Raw genomic sequence first — 14,054 nt, 5'->3', positions numbered from 1 at the left:
GAAACAAAATCATACAGTTTTATCTTCTCTTAAAAAGAGCATATAGGAACTGTGAAAAGAGCTGGAGTTTGGTCTTATGAGGGCAGAAAGGGATTAGAGACTAAAAAATATAAACACCTCCACAACATGGTTCTTGTTTATGTAATTGCATCCCAGGTAGGTTTGAGGACTGAAAAGCAGCTCGGATCTTTCTTATAAGCTCTTTGTTATGAATCACCCCTTTGGGTTTTAACAACACCCTGTGAAACTGGTCACATGGGTATTATCCCAGCTGAGGAATTAAAGCTCAATTTACTGAAAACCACAAAACTAAGACTTACTGCAGCGTTATAATGGGTAAGACAGGACACGAAAGTGTCAGACCCAGCTTTAATTTCTCATTCTGCTATCAATTACTTGTGAGACTGAGCATGCCATTCACCCTGGTTCTTCCTAGGTAAAACGAGAATAATGGGTATTCTCCTCATGTCTTCTCCCTCCTCCCAGTGTTCTGCGTGCTTTGCCCTCCAGAAGTCTAACTTGGCCAGACCTCAGGTAGGCCTTGTCTAGCCCTTGGAATATAAGTCTCCAACCCAAAGTCTCCTCTTCCACCAGGGCAGGAAATACCGCGTGGCCCCTTGGCCAGTTATCCATGTTCCAGCTGACAGCCACGCCAGCAAGTGCCCTTGCGGATGAGCCAGTACACATCCGAGCGACAGGCCTGGCCCCGTTGCAGATGGTGACCCTTACAGCATCTCTGAAGGATGAAACGGGGAAGCTATTCCGCTCTAAAGCCTTCTACAGGGCTAACGAGGCTGGCGAGCTGGACCTGAAGCAGGCGCCTTCATTCGGAGGCGACTACGTGGGGGTCCATCCCATGGGCCCCTTCTGGTCTTTGAAGCCCGAGAGGCCTTTTGGAAGGCTGCTTAAGAGGGATGTGATGAGCAGCCCTTTTTTGGTCACTCTGAACCTGTACAACTCAGTCTGCTTCCAATATTCAGCTACGGTTGAGCCCGGGGCCAGCCAGGTGGTGCAGCGTTGGTTCTTCAGCCCTGGGACGCAGCGCGTGCAGATCCGAGAAGGCCGGGTGCGAGGAGCCCTTTTCCTCCCTCCAGGTGAGACTAATCTTTGGCGGTAGGGAAACCATTGTTCGTTGCAATAGAAATAGAAGCAAAAACAAACGGCATCAAACTCGTGGAGAACTACTACTTCCCACAATCTGTTATGACTAACGTGCCATTGTGTCTTAGTGAATGAAGGTGGGATTCATACTGCTCCGCCTCTACTTGACCCTCTTTTTACTTTTTCTGATCCCATTCTCTTCTCTCTTTTTTGCTCTCAGGAGAAGGTCCTTTCCCGGGAATCATTGATTTATTTGGGGGTTTTGGGGGTCTAGTTGAATTTCGAGCCAGTCTTTTGGCTGCCCACGGCTTTGCAGTGCTGGCATTAGCATATTTTGCCTATGAAGACCTGCCCAACCTGCTGGAGGTGGACCTGGACTATTTCGAGGAAGCTGCCAACTTGCTACTAGCTCACCCCAAGGTATTTAAAGTACTTTTAATTTTACCTTGCAACATCACAGTAAAAGACAAAAAAATTTTACGAATATCTATTCTGCCTATTTTACCAATCTGTTTAGACTTGGGCATAGCAAAGTTTACTATGCTAATATCTACCTTGTAGGACTGTGAAGTTGGTTAGAGATCAACTTAGTGCTTATTGGCACAAAGACAATAAAAAAAGGATAGCTATATTATGGTTATTTTCAATGGGAAAAAAGCCAAGACTTCTTACATTTAAAGTGCTTGTAATTTATTCACAAGTGGCTCTTCAATGTTTTGTCTGCCACCAATCTCACTCAAATCATGAATTCTCTGGCTTGACATGTTTTCACACTTTAATAATTATCTCAGCATGGGGTAATGCTAGAGTAAGTCACACTACAGAGCCCTGAGGCTGAGAACAACGCAGAAGTTCAGTGCTAGAGCTGGGCCATGGCATCAGAGCAAGATTACCAGCAAAACTGACTTGGTTGTACCGTCTGATTAGCTGAATAAGCTCTTTAGTTAGTTTCAGATCTAGGAGCAGAACTAAGCCTGAAGTAAGCGCTCAATGTCGGGAGCTAGGCTAGGGAAAGGAATGTGGGAAGGAAGGGTCATTTTAGAACTCTCTCTTGTTGTACTATTGAAAATGAAGACCATGGACTCCTTCGCATCACCTAAGAGTGTTTGTTTGAATGCAAACTCTCAAGCCCCATCTCTGAATCGGTACCTACATTTTAACAAGATTCCCAGGTGGTTTGTATGCACATTCAAATTTGATAAGGACTGAAAAAGTACATCTCATAACTCTTTTTTCTAGGAATTAAATATCATATGATTTACAATTTAGTACCCCTCATGAGGTCCCAAAATACTGATATTTGTGGTAATGTCTATCAGAAGAAACATAGGAATACGTATCATATAGTCGGGTGTCAAGGGTGACATTCTATTAAGTCAAACCATATTAGCTTAAAGTCTTCTAGTTAAAAAATATTCAAATGATTTATTATGGTTCCATCTAACAGTGGTAAAATAATCACACCAGCTAACATTAAGTGATTATTTGTTAGACTCTATGCTAAGTTCTTTACAGGCACTATCTCATTTAATGCTCACAAAACCCTCGTGAAGTACTGCTGACATCATCCTCACTATGTCAGATGAGAAAGCATACTCAGATGAAGTAATGTGCCAAAACTATATGGCTAGTAGGTGACAGAGCCCTCTGGCAAAATCTTTGCTCCAAACCTTCAGTCATCCTGACTCTTTGACTTTTCTTCTCTCCCTGGAGAGCCTCAACTTTTCTTAAGGCAAGAGAGGATATGTTTCCTATTGGAGCATCATCAGTATCCTTATCTTCAGTGTCACCATCATTATCATCATCAAATATATATGTGATTTTTCTAAGCCTATTTGGCTCTTTTTGACAGAGTGCCTAAAAGGAATTAAATCCCATGTGAAATGTTATCATGTTAAATTTTTTTTCATTTCAAATTTAACCATTTGTGACGTCTGTAGGGAAAGGGCAATTGTCAAAATTCAACTTGGATTTAAATGTAGCAGAAAAAATTCAATTTCCCTCTCTGCCTCTTGATATTGTTATAAACTTGAGCAAAACTTAAACTTCCTGAATCTCAGTTCCCTTGGAAGGACTGAGATAATGTATGTAAAGCACTTAGCCTAGGGTCTAGCATATAGTAAACTCTCAATAAATCCATCTTGTCATCTTTGTCCATCTGGTGTCTTCCCTTTCCCTTTCCCCACTCCTCAACCAATCCCAAAGCGTTTTAGGTTTTACCCTTGAATCTTTGTCAATACATCATATTCCCTCCATCCTTCCTGCCAATGTTTTAGTTCATTCTCTTATCATTGCTCACCTGTGAGACTGCAATTGTGTATTAATCAATTTCCTGTCTCCAGTTACAACCCTTCTCCCTCATTCCCCCATCCATTCCTCACACAGATAGTTTCCAAATGTGGATGTACATTGGATTTCTTAGGAAATATTTTGTAGTATTAGATTCTTGGGCCTACTCAGCCATATTGAAGTAGAAATTTGAAATACCGAATCTCGGAAAGCTCTACTTTAAAAAGTTTTTTCTCCCAGGTGATTCTGATGACAGTAAGGTGCTGGGAACACAATTATGAACAAAATAAATATACCAGGTCATTATGTCTTTGCCATTGTCTGTCCAGAATGCCTGTCCTGTCCTTCTTCGTCTCTTAGACTTTTCCTTCCCCTCTGCTTCCTCAGCCTATCACAGAATGTAGGACTCTCTCCTGAGACTTACTACTTTTCCTATTGAACTGGGTACTGAAATTCAGCTGTAGGTAGAATTCAAATCTTTCCTCATTACACCCCTCCTCTGCCCCTCAAGGCTTTCAGGATTAGCCTTTGGGTTAACGTATGTGCAAAACCTTTGTAGCCTTAAAAGGCTATTTAACTATGAATTACACTAATATAATATTTGAAAGAACCCAGGAAACCTCTGGAGAGAAGAATTGATTCTTCAGCAAGCTTACTTACCTCTGCTCTTTTAATGTAGAGTGTTGCTGGTGCATTAAATCCTTTTATAGAACTTTCATGAAGTTTTTATTTCTATTGTTTCACTTGATCCTAACAATTTGGAAGGTAGATAATATTATTGCCCCCATAAGGCAATAAGGCTTGTGAAGGGTAAGGAGGTGGTGCTTTTGGTCACAGAATCTGGTAAACCCGAGTGCCAGGACTCCCACCTCACATTTCCTGATTGTCCATCATACTAGCTTACAGCATGTGTGACAGATCCTTCTCAGAATATGGCCTGTAACAGGTCCCCTTTATTTTGTACTTCAGATCCAAAGGCCAGGAATTGGAGTGATCTCTGTGAGCAAAGGTGCAGAGATTGGGCTGGCCATGGCCTGCTTTCTGAAGCAAGTGGTAGCCATCGTCTGCATCAATGGACCAAATGCTATCTTTGAATTTCCGCTCAGGTACAGAAACCTGGTTATTACACCCATCCCCTCATTTCTGGAGCGCATGCAGATCGATGTCTCAGGGGCTGTGCGCCTCCGCCACTACAGGGGTGACCCCCGGGATAAATTGAATCAGCAGAGTGTGCTTCCTGTTGAAAAGGTGGGGGGTCAGATCCTCTTCATTGTAGGAGAGGATGACGAATCATTGAATAGCAGAGAACATGCTAAGCAGGCCCTGGACCAGCTGCGGAGCCACGGGAGAAGCAATGGAAGGATGCTGGTCTACCCTGGGGCAGGCCACCTCATAGAGCCGCCCTATGCACCCCTGTGCTATGCTTCCCGAAACAACCACCTTTCCGTACCCCTGCTCTGGGGAGGGGACCCTGTTGCTCACGCGGCAGCCCAGGAGCACGCCTGGGGAGAGATCCAGAAATTCTTCAGGCAGCACCTCAGTCAGGCCAGAAGCCAACTCTGAGCAAAGGCTAAGGGTGGTGATGGGGTTGGGAGAATAAAAACGAGGATAGGCAGGGATGTGGCGAGGAGAGGGGGCTCTTCTGATTTCTCTGTATTCACAGTCATCTTGAATGACCTGGGAGGAAACTGGACAAAATCAAAGGACAAAGGTGTAGGTGCATCTGAAGTATTTCTAACAAATTTGTGTATACTTTGAATTTTTGTAAATTGACTCTTATGTGCACCAGAAGATATTGTTATTTCAAAATTATGATACCATTGCAAATGGAGTAATCTTTTGTACCCCTGTGAGAGATACCTTGATCCAGGTATTATCATTCTAAATAAATTCCCTGGAACTTCCAAGTTACTTGTGGAAATGTTTTCTGTTTAAGCTATTATGAGTTGAGTTTTTGACATTTGATATGAAAATTCTGATACCATCATCAAGCATAACACTTGCTATAGATCGCCAGTAGATAATTTTTTATTCCTAAAATATATTTATTTTTATTCCTAAAATATATTTATTTTTGCAGTTTTAATCAAGTGCCTTTGTAGCATTTATTGAAATTAAATGAGTTAACATATTTAAAGCTCTTAGAATAGAGCCTGGCACATAATTTTTTTTAAAATATGAGTTAGCTATTATTATTTTCAAAATGCTTTCTCTTTCAATTTGTTAATGTGGTGAATTACATTCATTAATGAAATAATTTTACTTATTCATCGAATTTTAATAAATCAGTTTCTCATATTGATTCATTTGGGTTTTAAAATTTAATATGGAGCCAATCTGATCATTTATATTTTCTCAGAATTTCGCCTATGTTTTCTGGAACACGTTTTCCCCTTATGATTTTTTATATATTCCTCGTTGTTTATTTGTATGCTTTCTCTTTTTCCTCTCAGTCTGACTTGTAAAATATTTGTCTCTTTTATTGATCTTTTCCAAGAACAGCTTTTGGTTTATTTATTGGTCAAATCTATTTTTTCCTGATGCATCAATTTCTGTTTCTTTAAAATAAATACATTCTTTCTGTGATCTTTGTGTTTATTTTTCCGGCTTTTTGATATGCAGTGTTCTTATTTTTTAAATTTCTAAGTAGTTTCTAATTTACTTCCCCTCTCCTTCCCCCGCTTAAACCCTAAGCACAAAGTATCATCCTTTAGATAACTTTCTGGTTATAAAGAGGGGGAAGGGATGATGTCACTTTGCAATGAAGGGGTCAGACTGTAACCACCTGAACCCACCGATCAAACTTAGCATCTCTAAAAATGGCCAGTTAGACATAATGTACTTCATGATCAGATGTAATGTGGAGAAGCCATCTCCTGCGTACCGAGAGTTCTCTGTCCACTAAGGACTTCCTGTTACTTTGGGATAAATTCCAAAATCCATAACGAGGCTTCTAAATCATCCAACATGCTCTCTAGCACCATCAAATGTTTCTCACTACACCCCAGTCATTCTGGCTTTCCTTCAGGTCTTCACATGTGTAAAGCTCTTTCCTGCCCCAGGATCTTTGCACATGCTGTTCCCTTGGCCTCAAGTGCTTTTCTCTGCTTTCTATCTAGTCACTTCCTATTCATTCTAACATGTATGTCACTTCTTTAAAGAAGCCTTTCCTGATAACACTCAATCTTGCCCTATCTAAATCGGGTACCCTTCAAAGTACTAATTATATGTTGTTTTGTGGTTGTTTTCCTTTCCTTCCACTTTAAGTTCCAGGAAGATAAGAAGTGGGTCAATTAATTTTGTTGCATATTCTCAGTTCTTAGCATGACCCCTGACAAATAATTGATGCTCATTAAATACTTACTGAAGGAATGAATGTATCAATTGATCCTGGGGCATCTGGATCAAGAACTGGGATGCAAGCAAGAGGTTTGGTGTTCATTTCAAATTCCCAACAGACTATATAGTACACTTACTGAATTCAACAGGGCAGAAATAGTATAATAGCCTTAATATAACCTATTCTTTAAAATAGACTAGGGCAATTTAGTATTTGCTGTGTCTGCTTCCAAGATACTTAACATTCTTGAGAAGTACGGGTAGTTGCATACAATAGGGAAATCACGTCAAATTTTTGAAATGAAGTGCTTCTCCTGGCTCTTATGCTCTTTAAGTCATGCCAGTGATACTCACTCTCCCTCGGTGTATGCGATTATGCTTGTTTGCATTCTCTAATTCACTAGAGCTACATTCAGCCCTTCTGTCTATCACAGCCTAACAAGGAGATTGTTAGGATGTATGAAGAGATGCTCCCATGTGTTCGTAACTGCTGAGTGCAGTTTCCTCACCCTTATTATTCCTGTATCTAAATATTCTTTTCATTTCCAAATGAGTCAAGTCTCCTTTGGCCAATTTGGGAAGATGTCTGGAATCCATCTATTTGACACACTTTAACTGCTTGCTCTGTGTCAGGCCCTGTTCTGAGCATTGAATCAAAAAAGTGAAAAATGTCATAGATATCCTCAGGCGCTAATAGTCTCGTGAGGTTTCTTATGTCAACAGACTTGATTAGCCTTTCTTTTGTTCCTTCCCACTTCCTTCTCACAGAGAGTCAGACTTCTCAGGCTCCTCTAAGCTTTCCTTAAAAAAAGGAAGTAAAGCTCATTGCAGAATTCATTCTTTCTGAGGCTAAGTGACCACTTGCCCATTAGACAGAGGGCTTTGTCCTTGGTGGGCGGCCCAAGCGGAGACATCCCTAGCCCTAAGACATGAATCTCGAATGGCAGGCTTGAAAGGTCAATATGAGGCTCATGAAGTGACTTGTGGCTAATTGGGGGTGATGCTAAGGTTGCCATGGCATAATGGAAGGAATCAGACTGGCTCAGGGGTCCTAGGGATGTGAGCCCAGAGATGCACCTTAGTTCCAAGTGCCTCAGTGTGGTTGTGGTGTCCTGTGGAGCATGACTCAGTTAAGTGCCAATAACCCCAAACCCAAGGCCAGGAAATTGGGTTCTCTGGATAGAGATCTCGGAACATTTCTAATAAGTCCTTGCAGACTGAAACCGGAGAGAAGCATAGATGGATAACACACACTTTGTCAACTTGACTTAAGTTCTTGGAAATGCCATCTGGTAGTCAGACATTTAAAAGGTCTCTCATTGAAACAATAAATGGTTAATGTAAAACTAATATAGCCTGACATTTTCCAGAATGTCTTATCATGAATAATAGTTAAATAGAATTGAGCTCTTATTGCTGTTCTGAAAAAAAAAAAAATCCCAAAATATGTTTAGAAAAGGAATCACTCTGAAATTGGGCAACGTTACACTTAGGTAGCTTCTACAAGACCGGGAAGCTCAGAGTTTACAAATTCTTCTTCTCATAAGCAGTATGCACCCTTCTCATGATGTACTTTCTTCACCTATACCATCCCCTGAACTATTGAAGTAGGTATATCACATTGGAAAGCCTTTGAAAAAATGTGGACTTGGTTTGAAGGCATCTTGATATAGTGCAGCAGTCCCCAACCTTTTTGGCACCAGGGACCAGTGCTCCTATGAGAATCTAATGCCTGACGAGCTGAGGTAGAGCTGGGGTGGTGATGCTAGCACTGGGGAGCAGCTGCGAATACAGATGAAGCTTCGCTTGCTGGCCTGCCACTCACCTCCTGCTGTGCGGCCCAGTTCTTAACAGGTCACGGATCGGTACCATCACACGGCCTGGTGGTTGGGGACCCCTGATGTAATGGAAATAGTAGAAGTTGAAGTCAGGCAGACCTGTATTCTAATATAGGTGCTGATATGTACAGCATCCATTAGGATTTATCTCAGTAGGCATGGAACTGAAAAGGATGAATACTTACTGAGATCTCTTCATTGTAACTCTTCAAATACCTTTGCCCAGTGAATGAAGCTTAAAACAAAAGACATGAGCCAGAATACATTTCGTGATAACTTTTATCTTCTCTTTAGAAAAAAAAAATATGTACAAAAAAAGGTAAGAAGAGCCAACATGGAAGTGTCAAGAAAACATTCAGATAGATACAGACAAAGGAGCTCCTCTCTTAAAGGAGTTACACGTCAGTTATTACCATGCTAGAAAAATGAGATGCAGTGAAAAGTCTAGAACAGTTAAAAGCCACAGAGTCAGGCTGTTGCTCTGGGCTCTGGGTTGTAGATGCTCTGATACCTTTCTGTAAAATAATACTGTGCAAACTGTAAAATATTCATTTTCATATAAAGTCCATACAATATGATATACAAAACTTGAGTTGACAGGGAAGGCTGGTGCTGGCTGCTTTTTAGAAAGAAGGCTGCAGTGTCACCTGTCTGCCCAAGGACATAATTCCAGAAATATCTTGAGTTTCTTAGATGGGAGAGACGATTATCCAAGAAAGAATCATAATAACCCTAACAGTCCTCAAATCCAGGATTTTCTGCCAATTGTGTAACTAGGTGACTTCATTAATACCTTACTTAAACTTAGAATGCAATAACATGTGTAGAGATCAGAACACAGAGTTCTTTTTGAAAGTAATATTTCTTCCTGTACAATTGATTTTGAGATTTACCTTTAACCAACATTGTCCTCCCTGAAACTCAAAGGTTAACTTTCATTAATATTTAAAACTTCGGGAGGAGGCAGCAACTGTGGTAATAAAAGGTTAAAGTGAATTGTTATATTAATTTTATTTCTGTGTCTATAAAACTGAGAAAAGAAGGTTTGTGTACAAATATCACAAAACAACATCAATCATTGAATAAATGTGGTTCTTCAATGCACACTTGAACAAGAAGAAATTTTTGTTGGTTTAAAATTCTGGCATAAATATATTAAAGCAAAAAAAAAAAAAAAAAAAAAAAAAAAAAAATCAGGGCAAGCTACATCAATTCCTCATACAAAAAATGTACAAAACATTAGCCTCTAACTAGATAAACATAATACTTGTCGTCACAGTTTGACATTGAGTAACTGTGTGTCTTGAAGTATCGAACTGGAGAGTGATTAAAAAAAAAAAACAGCTTGTGACACATCAGCCATCTCAGGTAACTTCGGTCATGGAGGCAGAGTGATTCTGCAAACACAAGCAGATAAAATCTTAGAGCTGGATTGATCAACTCATGCACACATTTACTTTTTCCTGAATATCCCTTCGTTGCACAGGCTCCTCCCTTTTTCTGACATGCTCTTCCAAGGCTTCTCAAATTGTTACTTCTTCTATTAAATCTTTCTTATTTTTCAACCCAAATCAGCTTATTCTTTATCTAAATTTGTTCTCTATGTAATTCTCTCTTACATTTACTCAGCTATATTCTAATATGAACATTTAGGATCTCAAAAAGCAATTTTAGCTGTATTCCACATCTTTTTTAAGATAGTTTTTAATATCGAACAGTTCTAATTTTTGAAAAAAAATTCCACATGATTTATTCTTTGAGTCACGAGTTATATAGAAACGACTGAATTTAATATTTTCAAATGTATAGGTTTTTTTTGTTGTTTTTAGGTATCTGAATTTTTCTTGAGAGAATGTGGTCTGTGTGATACTGATTCTTTAAAATTTTTTGAGACTTATTTTACAGGTGTATACATGGTCCATTTTCATAATGTTCCATGTGTTTTGAGAAGGATTATACATAATACATATTAGATCAACCTTATTAATCATCAAATGTCTTTACAATATTTTGTTTGTTTTCTTAATTACTGTGAGAAATATGTTAAAATCTCACACTATGATTCATCTTTGTCCATTTTTTCCTTGTAATTCTATCAATTTTTATTTATATGGCTTGTTCATATAACCAGTATCTCTTTTGTTTATATAACTTATATCTACAGTTGACCCTTGAACAACATGGGTTTGAACTATGTGGGTCCACTTACAAGCACATTTTTTTTCCAATAAATATTATAAATGTGTTTTCTCTTCCCCTGTGATTTTCTTAATAACATTCTTTTCTCTAGCTTACTTTATTGTAAGAATACAGCATATAATACATATAACATACAAAATATGTGTTAATAGACTGTTATTGGTAAGGCTTCTGGTGAACAGTAGGCTATATTAGTAGTTAAGTTTTAGGGGAGTCAAAAGTTATACGTAGATTTTCAACTGCTCTGGCGGTCAGCTCTCCAACTCTAGTGTTGTTAAACGTCAACTGCATACCCCTACCTTTTGCAGGCCCCAAGTCTTTCTCTTTTGTTTGGATTTAAAACCTCTAGTCCATGGAACTGGCAAATACCTTAAGAAACTGTGGCTATGGATCTAATTGATTATTATAGGCTTCCTGGTTTCTGTTTGTTTTTAAGACACTAGAGATTAACATTATAGTCCTGAGAGCTCAATTATACATGTTAGAAACTGAATATTTTGGATTTTTCAAGGTACTTTTATCTGCCATATTTGTGAAAACTAAGGTTTGATACATTTTTTTTTATCATTAATGTGGAAAACAACTTCTTTTATGTCTTTACTTTTATAATATGGTTTTTGAAAATTGTTTTTCGGTCAATATCTTGGTCATTTATATGTTTATAAGATCCCATTTAAGAGTAAGAGGCAAAGATAAATTCAACATCCTAAGATAACAAAATTTGTGACTATGGGCAGACTTCTTTAATGCTCCAAGTCTTTTTTTCTATTTATAATATGAAATGTTTTGCATGAAGGGCAACATTAGAATTCCTCTGGGAATATTTTATTAAATATATAATTTTTTTCACTCCAGAATTGCTGAATCAGAATCTCTTGGAGTTAGGTCCCAGGCATTTGGGTCTCAGCATACACAGAATTCTTTGTCTGGAGACACAGGGAAACTTTATATCATATCTAGAGTGAGTTAACACAATTGTTTCATCTCTAATTTCTTTGTTAATATAAACTGTGTGTGACAAAGACACACATTGTTCAACACTAGGCTTAATCACTTCAGTGAATGTGGACGTGGAGATGCAGGATGTGGCCGGCAGGAAGCGGGTGTCTTTAGGGTCACAGTGACTCGGTGTGATCCTAAAAGAGGATCTCTGTGAGATCACAATGACTCTATAAGACCACAAAATAATGATTTGGAAACTTGACTATTTTTGTTTTGTTTGCATTCTGTAATTATTTACTTTTTGATTTCTCTTTAGTAGTTGGGAAAGATTTTAGAAAAAATGCACCTTGTTTCAATCAGCCTGATTAAGAGGAATCACAGAAGGCAAATGTGCAAAGTTGAGCTGGTTTTAGAGAGGAAAAAGAACACCATAGCTCTGGGGGCTCAAAGTGGCAAAGAGAAAAGGATGCCTCAGGAGGAAGGAAAGGAGGGTGCCTGGGTACCCTCCCCGTTCAGACAGTCTTCTTTTTGAAGTATTTTGGACAGTGGGATGCATTTCCTGCATGTGAATGTGTGCTCTGAAGAGAGGCTCATATCTTCTCTTGAATCTCCAGAGATCCTTTTCCTAGGTTCTCTCTGGGATAGATGGTTCTATCCCAGAAATGACAAAGGAGCAACTTCCAATAGAAGCCAAGGCTGTTGGAGTCGCACAGGGAGTTCTTGCCCACAGGGGAAAACAAAGGGCATATTTCTTTTGGAAGAGTTCTAGCTCAGTTCAAATTCACCAGTCTGTGCAGCTCAGTTCAAACACACTATTCCCTATGGCATATTTCCATATTCAATGCCAAGAGCTGCAGATTTCAAAATGGAATTTCCCTTGAATGATGAATCAGGCAGCATGGTGTATCAAGCAAGGCCTTTAGAAATAGATGGGCCTGTGTTTTAATTCTGTCTGGGTTACTCTGGGCATGTTACTTAACCTCTTTTTGCCTTACTTACTTCATCTGTAAAAAGAATAATAATGCCAATTGCAGGATTAGATTGAATGTGATGGCTCGCAACAAATGCTAACTTTCATTTCTTAATCAACAAATAAAGGGTGCATTCTCCTAACTAACTGCATAGAAACATATGACACTAAAAGCAGATGTTTGGTTACTCGAACCTTCCACAATTGGTATGGATGGCATCACTGGAGATATAACAATCTCCACCGAGCTTTCTGGAGCTTCATTTTAACTAGCCTGCAGAAGTCTTGTTCATTGTTTCTCATAAATTTCTGATTTCCATGGAGGTTCAGATAGTAACTATGGTCCGATTTTAAGTTCCTGGTTTTGACTAAAGTGTCTAGTTCAGATTTTGGTTCTGGCTGGCACCTGTCCATCCATCAAATATTTATTCCATACCTAGTGAATGCCAGAAACTATGGAGAATAAGACATGGTTCAGATCCTCAAAGGTCTCTAAGTCCTCGGGGAGGTAGATATGAGAGTGCACTATTGGCATTAATTATGAGGGGGCGATCATAGGAGGGACCCTGAGGGTCCTCTCGCCCAAGCCTGATATTCTAGAAAGGCCTCAAATTATATGCAGATGAGGTGATCTACCTGGGTACAAAGATACATGAACAGATTTGAAAGAAGTTCTACTACTGCCTATAATGAATAATAAAATAATATGTATTTTAAAAGGATTTTTAATCTTGTGAATAGCAGTTTTTGAAAACCTGTTTGGCACTTCATTTTTCAGTGTAAGTGGAATCACCCCAAATATGGCCTGATGTCTCTTGGTCTGGTCAACGATTCATGGTTCTGAGGGAGAAGAGAGAAGGAAATCTGGAGAAGGCTTCAGACAGAGGATAATGCTCGAGCACTGCTGGGCAGAAGAATGGGGAGGAAGGGGGTCCCCTTAGGCCAGGATGTTCAGGGGGAAGTAAACAACATTTACTAGGACACAGAGACTGACATGTTTGTGGAACTCAGCAAATACTTCTTTGCTTTTTAAATTGACCTTTGTCTTCTGTTGCTTCACCTCAAAAATAGAGGGAACAATTCTGACCTCGCCATATACAGAATCATAATTCGAGAGGTAAGAAAAATTAGAGAGTCATTTTATTATTTCATTACAAGGTATCATTATTTAGCTAATTTGTGATTCCACCTGCATCAACAGGCTGTATATAAATAAACTAGTAATAACGTTTATTTATTTTTAATTAGACCAAGTCGAAATTTTCATCTTAATACAGGTTAAGGTAGAATAAACAAATAAATAAAATGCTTGGCTTTGGATTTAATGCAGAGCCCTACATGTTTTTCTCAAGATGGAAATAGCTTTATTATTATTT

General features: G+C 39.0%; 2 protein-coding genes across 4 annotated transcripts in view; one reads left to right on the top strand and one right to left on the bottom strand.

Moving 5' to 3' along the window:
- Positions 1-4,953, top strand: part of BAAT (bile acid-CoA:amino acid N-acyltransferase) — a 7,233-nt gene extending 2,280 nt beyond the window's left edge. The window contains exons 2-4 of the mRNA XM_011366276.2: positions 595-1,094; positions 1,322-1,521; positions 4,360-4,953. Coding sequence (XP_011364578.1) covers positions 632-1,094; positions 1,322-1,521; positions 4,360-4,953 — 1,257 coding nt within the window. The 5' untranslated portion in view covers positions 595-631. The remainder of the gene's footprint in view (positions 1-594; positions 1,095-1,321; positions 1,522-4,359) is intronic.
- Positions 4,954-8,828: 3,875 nt separating this feature from the next.
- PLPPR1 (phospholipid phosphatase related 1) overlaps positions 8,829-14,054 on the bottom strand; it is a 228,048-nt gene continuing 222,822 nt past the window's right edge. The window contains exon 8 of one of the 3 annotated variants that reach the window (XM_011366273.1): positions 8,829-9,964. In XM_011366273.1, the coding sequence (XP_011364575.1) occupies positions 9,932-9,964 (33 nt within the window). In that variant the 3' untranslated portion in view covers positions 8,829-9,931. The remainder of the gene's footprint in view (positions 9,965-14,054) is intronic. The other 2 variants (XM_011366274.1, XM_011366275.1) reach the window with 2 other exon arrangements.

This window comes from Pteropus vampyrus, unplaced genomic scaffold (assembly GCF_000151845.1).
Source record: "Pteropus vampyrus isolate Shadow unplaced genomic scaffold, Pvam_2.0 Scaffold123, whole genome shotgun sequence".
Lineage (NCBI taxonomy): Eukaryota > Metazoa > Chordata > Mammalia > Chiroptera > Pteropodidae > Pteropus > Pteropus vampyrus.
Note: the sequence above shows the minus strand (reverse complement) of the source record. Positions and strands in the feature narration are given on the sequence as shown.